The sequence below is a fragment of the Scomber japonicus genome, chromosome 23, assembly GCF_027409825.1.
Source record: "Scomber japonicus isolate fScoJap1 chromosome 23, fScoJap1.pri, whole genome shotgun sequence".
NCBI lineage: Eukaryota > Metazoa > Chordata > Actinopteri > Scombriformes > Scombridae > Scomber > Scomber japonicus.
In genome coordinates this window covers 22469096-22484785 of record NC_070600.1, presented here as the reverse complement: position 1 = coordinate 22484785, position 15690 = coordinate 22469096, and the positions used below count along the sequence as shown (strand labels likewise).

Genomic DNA, 15690 nt, shown 5'->3' with positions numbered 1-15690 from the left:
ACTGCAGTATTATAGTGATGTAGTATGCAGTATTAGGGAGGCAGGAAGAAGGAATGAAAAGAGGGAAGAAAGGAAGGAAGGAAGGACAGAGGAAAGAAGGGAGGAAGGTAGGAAAGAAGGACAGAGGAAAGAAAGAGAGGAGAGACTGAGGAAGGAGGGAAGGAAGGAAAGAAGAGGGGTTAGGTTTGGTGTAATAGAGCTGCAGGTGTGTAGGTGCTGCTGACATCTAACAGGTGTAACAACAACATTAATGAGATCAGATGTTCATCACGTATCCTCGTTTCCTTTTTCCTCGTCACCTCCTGCCTCCTGGTTATGTATCCTCGTTTCCTTTTTCCTCGTCACCTCCTGCCTCCTGGTTCTAGTTATTACCTGACCAGCCACTATAAGCTGCTTAACTCCCCCACCACAGTCCACATAGATGACCTTTAGCCTGCTATGCTAACTGAGCCCACAAATCACTCCACGTCTTATCTCAGAGTTTCGAAAGCTTTTTACATTCCCCCTTCTGCCTGTCCTTCCTCCCTCCTTCTCTCTTTCTTTCCTTCCTCTCTCTTTCCTCCCTTCCTTCTTTCCTTCCTTCCTCCTTTCCTTTCTCCTTCCCTCCCTCCCTCCCTCCTGCCTTCCTTCCTCCATCCTTCCTTCTTTCCTTTCCTTCCTTCCTTCTTCCTTCCTCCCTCCCTCCCTCCCTCCCTCCCTCCTTTCCTTCCTTCCATCCTTCCACCTGTCCTTCCTCCCTCCTTCTCTTTTTCTTTCCTTCCTTCCTCCTTTGCTTTCTCCTTCCCTCCCTCCCTCTTTCCCTCCTACCTTCCTTTCTGCCTTCTTTCCTCCATCCTTCCTTCCTCCTTCCTCCCTCCTTTCCTTCCTTCCTTCCTTTCTTCTGCCTGTCCTTCCTCCCTCCTTCTCTCTTTCTTTCCTTCCTCTCTCTGTCCTTCTTTCCTTCCTTCCTCCTTTCCTTCCCCCCTCCCTCCCTCCTTTCCTTCCTTCCTTCCGCCTGTCCTTCCTCCCTCCTTCTCTCTTTCTTTCCTTCCTCTCTCTTTCCTCCCTTCCTTCTTTCCTCTGTCCTTCTTTCTTTCCTTCCTCCTTTCCTCCCTCCCTCCCTCCTTCCTTTCCTTCCTTCCTTCCTTCCTTCTGCCTGTCCTTCCTCCCTCCTTCTCTCTTTCTTTCCTTCCTCTTTCTTTCCTTCCTCTCTCTTTCCTCCCTTCCTTCTTTCCTTCCTTCCTCCTTTCCTTTCTCCTTCCTTCCCTCCCTCCCTCCCTCCCTCCCTCCCTGCCTGCCTTCTTTCCTCCATCCTTCCTTCTTTCCTTTCCTCCCTTCCTTCTTTGGTTTTGTTTTTGTACCTTGAAGGTCTGACAGTACACTCACATTTACATAAGAGCTGAAGTACGAGCTGCACAGAGAGGTTTTTGGAGAATAACAGTATTCAGAAGCAGGGAGACAGTTTCAGCGAAGGGGGCAAGGACACCAAGATATCATCACAACTACGAGGGAGATAATGAATTTTTGGATTGAAAACATCTTTTGAACTCATATACACTTCCACCCACTCGCTGTCTGTTTGCCGGAGAGATGTTTAAATGACCTCATGCGTGTCTTAGCACATGAACACAATCCATCCAAGCTGTAGATTTAACTATTTAACACTACAGTGAAATATTTCAATACTGAATTCACGACTTTCAGAGTTTACATCATAACAACAAAATACTGTTTTGACTGTTCCTTCCTTCCTTCCTTCCTTCCTTCCTTCCTTCCTTCCTTCCTTCCGCCTGTCCTTCCTCCCTCCTTCTCTCTTTCTTTCCTTCCTCTCTCTTTCCTCCCTTCCTTCTTTCCTCTGTCTTTCTTTCCTTCCTTCCTCCTTTCCTCCCTCCCTCCCTCCCTCCTACCTTCCTTCCTGCCTTCCTTCCTCCCTCCCTCCCTCCCTCCCTCCTTTCCTTCTTTCCTTCCTTCCTTCCTTCTGCCTGTCCTTCCTCACTCCTCTCTTTCTTTCCTTCCTCTCTCTTTCCTTTCTCCCTCCCTCCCTCCTACCTTCCTTCCTGCCTTCTTTCCTCCATCCTTCCTTCTTTCTCTTCCTCTCTTCCTCCCTTCCTTCCTTCTACCTGTCCTTCCTCCCTCCTTCTCTCTTTCTTTCCTTCCTCTCTCTTTCCTCTGTCCTTCTTTCCTTACTTCCTCTTTTCCTTTCTGCCTTCTTTCCCCTGTCCTTCCTTCTTTCCTTTCCTTTCCTTTCCTCCCTTCCTTCTCCCTTCCTCCCTCCTTTCCTCCCTTCCATGATCCTTCCTTTTTCCTCCCTTCCTTCCTCCTTTATTTTTATTTCTCAAATTGCATGTTTGTATGTTTTTTATTTCCAATTCTTACTGTTAAATATTTGTTTTATGTAAAGTGTGTATGAAATGCGTGAAATGAGATATGTATTAGACACACACACACACACACACACACACACACACACACACACACACACACACACAATATGAATATATAGCTCCTGCATGCTGTGGTATTGCTAATTTTAGTGAAGTAAAAGATCTCAATGCTTTTTCCACAACTGCACACCAGGAGAATATTAAAACCATGGTTGCACTGTGCTAATAGAGCAGTGTGTCCATATTAAACAATAAAGATAAAGTAAGTTTAGGCTCAAAAGCTACTTAAATAGACAGAAAAAGTGTGTAAACCTGCAGCTGGCACATGCACACCACTTTCACCTGCAGGAGACTATAATATTACATACATTCCTTCAGCTGACCTCACCGTCAGATTCCCTCCATAAACGGGAAAAGCGGACCGTGAAGGCTGACCCAAGAAAAAGAGAGATAATCCCGACTTTTTAAACAGAAATATAAAACAGTTGTGATTAATTACTTTCCTTTAAATTATAGCTTGAAATCCGATATTCTAATAAAAGCGTTGCACATCTCTGTAAACACTGTAAATCCCCAACTCATTAACAGCACTGCGTTTAAATGGTGTCTGGTATAGATTAGGAAGATAAAACAGATGAAGGTTTAACAAAAAGCTTTTTAAAACACAGAGTGCTGAACGAGATTTACTCTCTCTCTCTCATATAGTATGTGGATCGAGGAGAAAACAGAAGAGCCTGATGTGATTCTGTGAATAAACCTCTACTTTCTCTTTCTAGTAATTCACTATCAGCCTTGAGTCGGAATAAGTAGGCAGCCTCAATCGACCCCCATTCAAAAAAAGTCTCAACCTCTCTCTTTTTCAATGGGTCATTAAAGTTCAATCTCTACATTCAGACTCTCCTGTCAGTGTGCTGGTGGTCATGTTAGAAATGATTGCTCCAATAATAAGATTTTAAGGGTATGGCTTTGACGGCTGCTGTGTGACTGTTAATAGACAGCTGTGGTTGGTCCTCGACTCTGGCACTTGCACCGAATCGGGACTATTATTGCAATATTTCTCTATGTTTAATATTATTTGAATATGTTTGCACCATTTAGTTAAAGTAGCTCGTATTTATATTCTGGATAATCTTTGTATGATGAACAGTTAAAGGCTCCTTCTGCCTGTCCTTCCTCCCTCCTTCTCTCTTTCTTTCTTTCCTCTCTCTTTCTTCCCTTCCTTCTTTCCTCTGTCCTCCCTTCTTTCTCTTCCTCCCTTCCTTCCTTCCTCCTTTCCTTTCTCCGTCCCTCCCTCCCTTCCTCCCTCCCTCCCTCCTACCTTCCTTCCTGCCTTCTTTCCCCTGTCCTCCCTTCTTTCTCTTCCTCCCTTCCTTCCTTCCTTCCTTCTTTCCTCCCTCCCTTCCTTCCTTCCTTGCTTCTACAGTACCTGTCCTTCCTCCCTCCTTCTCTGTCTTTCCTTCCTCTCTCTTTCCTACCTTCCTTCTTTCCTCTGTCCTTCTTTTCTTCCTTCCTCCTTTCCTTTCTCCTTCCCTCCCTCCCTCCTACCTTCCTTCCTCCCTCCCTCCCTGCCTTCTTTCCTCCATCCTTCCTTCTTTCATTTCCTCCCTTCCTTCTTCCTTCCTCCCTCCCTCCCTCCCTCCTTTCCTTCCTTCCTTCCTTCCTTCTGCCTGTCCTTCCTCACTCCTCTCTCTCTTTCCTCCCTTCCTTCTTTCCTCTGTCCTTCTTTCTTCCTTCCTCTTTTCCTTTCTCCCTCCCTCCCTCCCTCCCTCCTACCTTCCTTCCTGCCTTCTTTCCTCCATCTTTCATTCTTTCTTCTTCTTTCTTTGTATGATGAACAGCTAAAATTCCTTCTTTATCTTATATTGGTCTTGTATGAAGCTGCTCAGTTCAGCCGTTTTGTCTCTTTAAGGCCTCCTGATGAGCTCACTCTGGTCAGCTTCAGGAAGCTTCCTTCACCTCTAAAGGCCACTTAACAAACTATAGCTGCAGGATTTCACTTTTTTTCATTCTGTACTTAAAAATATAAACTCCTCAAATGCATTTGTACGTATTTGAATTTGTATCAGATCCGAAATTATGCAAAAGAGCAACATTTTTTACTTATGTTCAGCTCAAGTTTTGGCACTTTTAGTATGAATAACAGCATAAAAATAATAGAAAATCACAAAAAACACAATATTTCTCCTTTAAAATGTCTATTCTGGTGTGAATCAACCTTTGAAGTCAGCTCTATGTCTGCAGCTCTGTCATTTTACCAGCCTTTCAAAATCCATATTACATCACAGCAAACTGTAATCTGAGCTGAGCGGCACCACGGCAATAAATCATGTGACTCATTATTGGCGATGCAGTCCTACACATGTCAGCCAATAATAGAGGCATGTAAACAGATCGTTATCTTAATTGATGGACATGTTATGTAAATGAAGTCATGACGACGCTGATCGTATAAGATGAAGGTGACGGATGGAGAAATACACTACGATGAAACATGTTACTCGATTATAAGCACATTGTGACGTGCATGGTAATTATTATAATGAGGAAAGTTACATAACAGACACAATAAATGCACAGCAGTAAGTTTACAGACAAAGACGTCTCTCATACATCTTAACGAGGTGGACGAAATATTGGAAACACTTTAATATAACGCACTGCAGTACACCGACACCACACACGCTGTGACCTTTATAATAAATATCATGGGATTTATGGCTCAGCTGTTGTATTGGATTGCACAGGTGCTCCTAATAAAGTGCTGGGTGAGTGTATTCCTCAAGGATATATGAGAGAAATCATGACTCATGACGCACTGAATTTTATGCAATTTAGAAAAATACTACAAAAGCTGAAATACAGTTTTATGCTTTGAGAAAATGTCTGGTAGCATATAGTAGTTATTTGAAAAAACTGGATTTTGAGAAGTAAACTGCTGTAGCTCTGATGATGCAATACTTTAGGTCCAGAAAACCCAAAATGTAATGTTCCCATATTAGGACCAGGTGGGGAGTTCTGGTCCTCTGAAATGAGGCCAACGTGGAAGTAACTTAGAACTGCATTCTATCAAAAGGCCACCAGGGGGCGGCCGTCTCTATACAAGTCAATGGAGAATTCACCAACTTCTCACTTGATTTCTAACCTCAGTAAACGTTTTCAAAATGTGTTTATGGTCTCAATCGCTAGTTTAAAGCCTTCTTCAATGCAGTATGATGTTCATTTGGGACATTTTGGCCTCCCTGATTTTATATGTGATGATAAAGCAGGGTATGCATTAGGGCGTGGCTACGTCCTGATTGACAGGTTGATCGACCAATGTCCTCGAGATCCAGCCCTCGCAACCATAGCAACCTCCCCGCTCTGCCCATGGCCCCGCCTCATGCCCATATAAGTAGAATCCATGCTTTTATTTTTCCCAGCATGCACCTTTTCAAGATGGCGCTGCCTAGATTCAAAACTATTGGCTTCCGAGCAGCAGTCCACAAACCAATGGGTGACGTCACGGATGTTACGTCCATTTCTTTTATACAGTCTATGATTAGGACGCAGGATTGCAGGAGGTTAAATCACATAACTTTCTTGTTTCTTTCTTGTTTTCTTGTTCTAAACAGCTTCTATTTGTCGTTCAAACAAGAAAAAGATTTCCATCAGCACCTCAAGAATATTACAGCCTACGTTAGCTAGAAAATATGTTAATTTTGTTGAATAACGTTGCCCACTTGTATTTTCGGATAGGATACGAGCTAAAAGGGCTTGTTAATAGACAGAGGCCGAACTTAAGGGCTGCATAAAGGACTAGTAGAAGATAAATAAGAAGTTTTTAACTGTAAATTATGCAAAGATATTCCAGTAGAGCCCTAGAACATAAATATAGACCTGGAAATGTGCAGAATATGTCCCCCTAAAGTGCTACTATGTCTAATGATATTCAGTGAAATATGTCGATGACTTTGCTTTCTTGAGTTTTATGTCTTCTGCTTGTGTTTTCCGCTGCAGGTAAAGTGCTTGCCGAGTATCTCAGGCTTTACTTTCTCCAGGCAGAGCCTTGTTGGCGTGCAGTACAGATAGATTACAAGATCTCCCAGAGGTGCTGCTGTCTGCCCGCTGACAGTGAGCGCTTGTAATAAAATAGGGATCACACACGGATCATGTCAGATCAGGGAATCTCAGAGCGCGAGTGAGGGGGTTATGAGAATTTGTGCCGGTCTACCACAGAAATCCTGCAGTTCCTCCAAAGTTGACATTAAACACTTAATCACTATCATAGGCTTTGGATGTAAACCAAGACCATGCAGCACAGTGCGTATGTGTGTGTGTGTGTGTGTGTGCATATTCAACCACTTTAGCTGCAAATTTTAAGGCTCTGAGTAAATAGATAATAGCCGCAAAGAACTCACAGAAAGTTCAAAGAGAGATGTAAGAAAGAAGAATAGAAGTCTGCAGTGTGAGAGGAACTGAAGTCGCCTTTTCAAAACAGTGAAAAGACTGGACAACTGTTTATTTTACAGGTAATAATCTCCTGGAAAGAACCTGATATGTGGGAATTCCTGGAAAAGACTATTTAATTTGATGCTAACTACAGGATTTGACGAGACAGTGTTTCAATAATCAACCAGAAGATTATTGTCACCTGATAAAAGCTCATTGTCATTGATCTTCACATAATATTTCTCGGAGGTTGGAGGGTTTTGCCAGGCAACTAGCGGCGACCCCAAGGGAAGTTACTGCTCCCAGATGAGAGATAATCTAGAACACGATCTCCCTGTGAAACCACATTTCATTTTTATGCTTTTTGTTTAATGTGGATGAAATAAAAAAGATATGATGTGTGAGGCAGATATTTTTAAACTTTGAACAGACTAGCAGTTTCCCACTTTTTCCAGGCTCAATGCTAAGCTAAGCTAACATATCGAACAGGATCAGTGGTATTGATTTTCTTATTTAACTCTAGCAACAATATGAATTTGTGTTTCCAAACATGTGGAACTTTTCCTATCGCTTAGAAATTACATTTATATATAAATTAATAATTGATGTTTTCTTGTGTCCATGTGGTTTAGTCAAATTTAAAGGGGTTAAAATGTGAAAATAAATGTAGCAATAACTTGCTCATATTCTTTTTTTGTGGACTCGGCATCAAATTTATGCTTTTAATCCATTTTATGGCAAAAATGTCTAAGTGGTGTAACCATAAAAACTTTGTACCAAATAATTCAACTTGCTTAAAAACAGTAAATAATCAATAAAACACCATATCAACTAGTTTGGCATGATCTTACATCCTTCCTTCCTTCCTTCCTTCCTTCCTTCCTTCCTACCTAACACCATATCAACTAGTTTGGCATGATCTTACATTATAACTTTTATATTAAATAAAACTAATGGAATACTATTGTTCTAAATATTACATTTAATCTGGGTAACCATGGAGACCAGGAAACATTTACAGTCATTCTTTTGTGGTTACACCATTTGACATTTTCAGGAGCATTCAGTCTTACTTTTGGTTAAAAAATGGTGCAAATGTAATTTCAAATGATGTAAAACCAACAAAAATACTAAATGTACATTTTAACAAACTTGATTCTATATTATATTACTTTAAACTATATATTAAGTAACTGAACAATTCACTCGTACCTTCAATATCAACATTTTTGCAACTTGTCAAATATGTTAATTACCAACATTTTCACATTTTGTTAAGTGACAAGAGATTCATGTTTGTCTGACTGCAGGCTGTAACAATCTATTTTGTATAATTCATCATGTTTCAGTGTAAAAACAAAGCCCTGACTTTAGGAGAGATTATTGCAGCGCTGCTCAAACAAATGCAATAAGCCGGATTGGCCCTGCAGCGAGAGCATCCTGAAACAAACACAAACTCATAAGCACTGTCAGCTCATAGGTTCAAGGCCAGCGATGAGTGTTTTTTCATGCCTGTGTGCGTGTGGGTGGTATATTGTCTTATTTATCTGGAGCCAATTTGCTGCAGGCTCGATATCTAAATGCTCCATTAGAGTCGTTTATCATCAGTGCACGACCTCAATGATACACACAACGTATAGCTTGTGTGTTCACAGCTTTTAAAAATAAGCTGCTGAAAAGCCAACGGGTCCTCCACTTCTCCGGGAGAGAGCTCCATCCAAAACCCCTTCAACAGAACGACTCGATTAATTTAAACTGAGTCTGGCTTTAAATTTTCTGCCTGCTTTATCACCCTCTTTAGCGCTGTTAGCCTCGAACTCTCAAACAAACTAAAAACACTAAAAGCAGCAGAGAAACTGCACTCTATCAACCCATTCGAGGCTATAAGCTGTCATTTGTAGTTAGAGGCTGAAACTAACTACGATGAATACATAAAAGTAAACAGATAAGATTATGGTGAAGTTAAAAACATTTGTGAGGTTTGAGAAGCTAATTTGAAAGCCTTTTGCAGATATTTAACAACAACAAATGCATTAATCAAAAAGCAAAACAGAAACGCATTGAAAAAAATAAATTATTAAAAGGTGAAAACACTTTGTGAAAGAAATAAGTCTCTCAAAACAAGTTAAGGCACGATTTGGACAGGATTAACATCACAGAGGGAGGTGGCTTTTGAAATATGCACAATGCTCCTCTGTAGTTTAAATCATTGCTCCGAAAGGCCTCTTAACAAGGTGGAAATTACATAATATGGCCTGTAATATACATGGAGTACAAAGCCAAACGTCTCCACAAGGGGGCGCCAGAGAGTTGAAGGTGAAGCAAAGATATAGCTCAAATTAAAAACGAGTCAATCTTAACACACAGCCATAAAACACATTTTGAAATCATTCAGTTTGAGCTACACTTCCTGATGACATCACCGTCTCCGATGTGCACTTCAAATTAACCTCCATAAATGAAAGGACCAGCATTTAAGATTTAGTGCCATCTAGTGGTGAGTTTGCAGATTGCAACCGACTGAATACCCCTCAACTCACCTTCCCCTTCCCCAAGTGTGTAGGAGAACCTATGGGGGGCGGCGAAACTTGCAAAAATCAGGGAAGTCCCTTTCTAGAGCCGATGTTTGGTCTGTCTGTTCTGGGCTACTGTAGAAACATGGCGGTGCAGCATGGCAGTCTATGTCGAAGAGGACCCACTCCCTCTGTAGATATAAAGAGTTCATTATAAGCTAACAAAAAATACAATGATTCATATGTTCATGGGATTATACACTGATTAAAACACACTTATAACTTTCAAACACACTTGAAAGTTATATACACTGGTCTTTTAACTGAGAAATCACAATTTTAAGTTTTCTTCTGTACAAAAGGAATCCAGTGATATTTGCCTAGACATTCATGGCTAGTTCAGCATACTTTTAATAGTGTTAATTTGCTAAAATGTGAACAAACATCGGCTAGCTTTGTTAGACGACGAGCAAATCCGAATCAAAACTCACTAGAGGAGTCACAAGAGGAAACTGCATTATCCCACTGTGAAAATCTGCTTTTAGTCAATCTGCCTTCTCAATCAAAGCAGCACATGACTGGATCGCTGTACCAGTCCACATCAGGGACATTACCACTTACAGGTCTTTCTCTAGACAATTAAGAACATGGCTCATAAGTCTCCAAACCTGCCAGCACTAATCTGGATAAACCCATCACCTTAAAAAACTGCTAATACTGCTGCCTTATCGCTCACATATGTTTTACCTGTTTTTACTCGTCCCTTTCTCGTCTGTCTTTGTGTTTGCTGCCAAAACGTCTTGTTGCCTGACCGGTTTGATTTTTATCATGTTTCTTGAAGTTGTTTTTCTTATGTCTGTCCCTGTTTATGCAGTTGAATTGTCCGGTTGTGTTACTGCTGTCCTGCTTCTTGTTTGATATGTTTGATATATCATATGTGTTTTACCTGCTTACGTCATTTTTAGCTCACATTAGCTCTTGCTTATGTCTGCTGCTCCTGTCTCTATAACTGTTTGTTTAAAAAAATAAATGAATAAATAAAACAAAAAACCGGGTTCAACTGAGAATATGAAGCCCATTTGATGGGCTTTTACGAGGTCTTGCTCCCCTGATGGATTTATTATGGTCATATTGTTTCGTCATATGTTTCCATCTATCAGGTTGTCAGAAACATTTAAAAAAACTAGACTCCAGATCCACTTAAAATACAAGGAACATGGCTGTGGACAAGATTTAAATCACAGGAGGAGCAATGAGTTCACTTAAAAAACTGCAGGTCAGTAGAGCTGTAATTACTGCTGGGGTGAGGGTGAAAAATGACTCACATATGCAATCCAGACTGGATTTAAATGACTGACCAGGGAAGGTGATAGAGAATTAAATGCCATCAGAATGAGGCATAAAACAGATTAGTTTTTTTAACTTATGCTGTTTTTTGTCTTTTTTTGTTTTTGTATGTATTTTATTTTACATTTTTCTGCTTTGCTCGTTGTGAAATGTTGGGTTTTGCACCTCAGGGCCACCAGATGTGCTCCTGTCTCTGACGGATGAGGAGACACTCAGCATAAGGGGCCCAGGAGGTGGGAAAAAAAACTGATGGATTCAAATGTCGAAACACACACAACCAAAAGGCAACTTGCTTCTCAGGAACAATCTCTTTTTACACTCAAATATGTAGGACAAAATATACAAGTGTCAGTGTGTGTTTAACTTCCAGGTGAGAAGATCTTTGCTGGTGAGACTCTGACTTTTTTTTTATCATCTCTACATCTTTATTACAGAAGATTCCAGTGAATCACTCTATTTCCTGAGGGCTTTACTGTCCTAAAAGTGTTTTCACAGGAAGGAGAAAACATGTCTGAGAGAGAGGCAGAGCAGCTGTTACAAATTGCAACGGCCTCAATGCACCAAGTCGACTTCAAAGAACTAATGCGGACGAAAAACGGACAGATATATCGCCACCTGTTTTTCTGTACGCTGACCAGCTGACCACTGAAAAACACCTATAGGTTTTATGCCCGTGTGAGAGGAAATAAGTTGTCGATATTGTGCAGTCCAGCAACGAACAAGGTCATGAGAAGACAAACAAATAAACTGCCAACCTCATGTGGAAAAGATCTATTATATTTTTATGGTTATTTACTCATTCAACAGACCGTTTCTTTTCATGTGTGTGCATGTGAGTGAGTGAGTGAGTGGGCAGATGAGTAGAGTGTTTTCCTTTTTTTAAAGAGAGACAGCAAATTTCGTTGTATGTTAACATGCAATGACAATAAAGGCAATCTATTCTATTCTAGTAAAGTTGAAACTAGTGTAAAAACTTTTCATGTTCTGTTTTTTTAATTAATTAAACCAAAAATATGACAAAGAGCAGCTAAAACTTGTTTGTCTAATCCCCAAATTGTCTTATTTTCTTATTATTATATTCACCTCATAATCCCCAATCACTGTTATAATCCAAGTTTAAAAAATATGTCAAAGTATCCACACCCAAATTGTGTTTATAACAATCTTCATCCACAATATTACATTTCCGATATAATCCCTAAATTAGAAAAAACGTGAGAGAATGTAATACCTTCAACATGTCGACAAATATTCAATGTTTTAATCTCAAAATGTTCTTATAACGCTCACAATATTCTAACTTTTGTACTATGGATTGCGGATAAAGAAGCAGCAAGGTTTCATTGGTGCCAGTTTGGAGCCGGACAGGTGTCGTAATTAAGTATTAGAAATATTGCAATAATAGGCCGATTGGTAGACAGCTGGTGAGCCAACTGCCAATTACACATCAAAGCTTACTCTTCAAATCTTATTTATGGAGCTATAATTTCCAAAATGACCACCAGCACATTTATTAGAGGGTCTAATTAAGATAATGACTTGTTGGGAAAAAAAAGATTGACTTTGTATTTCTAGAGAGAAGTTGAGGCTTTTTGAATGGGAATCAGTAGTAGCATCTAGTGGTCATTGGTGGTATTGCACTTTAAGGTACTTTAAGCATTGGCTTCAGTTTCAAGTCACGTTCATTGCAGCAACATTTGGTTAGGTTTAGCCAACTAAAGCACTTTGGTTAAGTAAAGTAAATCAAGTGGAATTACCAAGGTTTTAGTGAAATGTTAATGTAGTAAACACAATTTCTTGAGCTTTAAGACCTTTCTGTATGAAACAAAAATCTTTCCTAAACTTTAATCAAACTGCGAGTCCCTAAACATAAAAAAAGATAAAGCTTTAGTCACTCCAAGATTATAAAAAGGTAATATCAGGCAACACTATCAAGTGCTGTGAACTTGGATGTTGGATATGTTTCCTTTTGCTATTAGAAGGAATGATGAAGATCCAGTATTAAGGAGCCGAAAATGAGCAGTTTAGATCATAACGAGTCATTGAAAACACTGATTGACTTGTTTATCTAGAGAGAAGATGAGGCTTTTTTTGAATGGGTGTCAGGTGGAGCATCAAGCAGATGTCGCTAGCACAAGATTCGGTAGATGTCTCTTGGTTCAATAACATCTTTATCCTTTTCTGAAGAATGCAAAACAATGTGAAATAAATTTATATTTCCTTAAATAAAAAGTATTTATTAGTCTGGCTTTGTAAGAGGAGTCAGACACAGTGTCAGTTCCCAGTGATCTCATGAGCTACAAAGAACAGAAATCCTCTCCCATGTGCCCTCTGGGATCAACACACGCCCATAAATCTTTGCCCCAAACGAGGGAAGGAAACAGATTTGTGTCATCTGTCTTTAAACTAAAATTCATTTGGTGTATTCTCGAGTGAGAACCGATCATGTGGTGTGACAGGCTTTAAAAAGTGCAGGTGAGCGTGGTGAGAAATGGGGTTAAACTCAACCAAATGTGACAGCGTTAAAATGAGAGGATGGAAGAAGACTTTGACATATGAGGAACAGGATGTGACCAAATGACCCCTGACTTTGTTCCCCTGATGTTCCAGATGCAAACATCCCATACAACATTCTTGCTCTACTGCACTGGCTTTTATATCATAAACACACAACAAACACAGATAGTGAACATGTGAACATACGCCGAGAGGAAACATGTATGACACTTGACATGATCCAGACCAGGCTGGGAAAATGTTGTTTTTTTTTAATTGGAAGTGTAAGATTTAAACCAATGCAGCGATGTTGAGCAGCACTTCAGAGGTATTTGAGTGATTAGTCACAGGGTTCACATTTCCTAAAAACCTTTAGATTTTTGTGGGCAAATCTTGGTGAATAATGGGCATGTGTAAAAAAACATCTAAGTCACAAAATAAACACTTTTATAACTTAATAAAAATCAGTTTTGGCGAACTGTATACCACATTTGAGTTATTAAAATGGGGTGATAACCTAATTTCAGTTTTAGAGTTAGTTAGTGTTCTTACAGTATCTGAGTTAAGCAGTCAATCTTGATTACGACAAATAAACTGTGGTTTAAGCTGTATCAATCAATACTTTATTGAGTTGCTTGTCGTGATGAACCCATTGAGGATCAACACAGACACTGCAGTCGCCTCAACTTTTGGGAGAGTTTGAACATCTTTCAGCTCATTGTTTGCAGTTGGTTTGTTCTCACTTTTATGTGGTCGTATTATTTTCTGTGATTTTGGGAATTTGGGAACATTTTTTAGGCTTTAAAATAAACCCATTTGAGTTTTTCCTGCTTCACCCTGCTCTGTATATTATCTGTCATTCCTTGTGTAAATTTCAACTTGTGCAAAATAAACTAAACTAAACTAAAATAAACTAAATTATTTATGTATTTATCCATTTTTAATTGGGACAAATATTAAATGTCACCAGTTGATGCACTGTGCCATCTGTAGCTGTGCTTTGTCAGGTCATAGAGCTAAGAAACAACACACACACACACACACACACACACACACACACACACAAGCACAAATTCATAAGGCCGAATATCAGAATCAGCAATTGCAGAGCTGAGCAGCTTTTTAACTGACTTTTGAAGTTGGTTGGCAGCTCCTCTCATCTTCAGGCAGGCTGTTCCACTGATTTGTGGCTGCCCAAATGCAGTGTGGCGATATGGCACGGTACAATCTCCGTCACGTGGAGGAGGAGTGGAGGGAAATCTATAGGAGGAGAATGTAAACTTCAACAAAGCTCAGTAAATTGTATTTCCCCAGTAAACCCCCATGGTGATGGAAATGCATTGGCTTGTTTGTATAAGGACTCAAGCGGCCTTATGGCTCTTATTCTACAGCCGGCCCCCAACATGTAATGCAATAAGACATTTGGGAAAGAATCATAGCATGCATAAATATCTTGGCTGTGTCCAGACGGAGACGAAAACCTTGATTGCTTTGGTACTTTTCCCAGCAGAAGCAGCAGCAGCAGCAGCATTTACAGCAGGTGGCCTTTTTCAAATAAACTCACTGTACATTTCCTGTTTACACCAAACTGCCCAAAAAATCTAATATTTTTTCAACACTGTTGTGTTTGAAAGAGTCTTCCACATATTCAGCATTGCACTCCCACGATAGAGACAGTGTGCAAAAAAAAAAAAGAATTGATAAAAACCAATGCAGCAGAACAAGAGATATCATCTTTTTTACTTTATCTGCAACACATTATTCTTTCTACATTAACCACAATGCTACTCAACCGCCAACAGTTCAGTCAGGATCCTGCAGATTAGGAGCGGGCTGTAGAAGACTGATAACTTCACTTCTTTCCAGCTTTTTAGAAAAAAAAAAATCTGAACTCAGGTTGTTTAAAGTAACCTGTGATTTACAGTTTAATATCACTGCATGAATCAGGTACCGATAAAAATGTCAATTGCAGGATGTATTTTAAAAAGATACCTGACTTAAAGGAGATCATGTGGTGGTAGAGATAAAATATTGAGTGGAAATCATAGTTTGTGATTACAGAAATAGTTAGAGGCTCGAGCTAGAGCTTCAACAATTAGTTTATTAATCAATCAGTCCATCAACAGAAAATTAACTTACAACTATAAACTGAATATCTTTGGGCTGTCGACTGTTGGTTGGGACAAATCCAGACATTTCAGGTGTCATCTTGGGCTTTGGAAAACACTAATAACTATCTGAGGAATTAAGAGAATAAACAACAGATTAATCAATCATAAAAATAATTGTTAGTTGCAGCCCTTGTTGTCATAATCAACATCTGTTGCCACAACATTATGAATGAATCACAAATGTGTAGTTATGCTTCTTGCTGCGTTGCCTTCTGGTAACATATTTGTTTTATTGTGGATGTTTGTTTATAATTGTATTACTCAATTTAAAAGTCAGCACAGCTAATCTAACAGAACAGCTGCTGTCATTAACGTGGATTTTTAATTTGTTTTGTCTGATGATGTCCTTTTCATAAAATAATGAAGTTCCTG

At 39.7% G+C, this 15690-nt stretch overlaps 1 protein-coding gene across 1 annotated transcript in view; it reads right to left on the bottom strand.

Moving 5' to 3' along the window:
* Window positions 1-15306, bottom strand: part of LOC128385118 (SLIT-ROBO Rho GTPase-activating protein 1-like) — a 68364-nt gene extending 53058 nt beyond the window's left edge. Inside the window, exons 1-2 of the mRNA XM_053343973.1 lie at window positions 15287-15306; window positions 14279-14407 (exon numbers count right to left, since the gene is read on the bottom strand). Of these exons, the coding sequence (XP_053199948.1) occupies window positions 14279-14307 (29 nt within the window). The 5' untranslated portion in view covers window positions 14308-14407; window positions 15287-15306. The remainder of the gene's footprint in view (window positions 1-14278; window positions 14408-15286) is intronic.
* Between the last annotated feature and the right edge of the window lie 384 nt (window positions 15307-15690).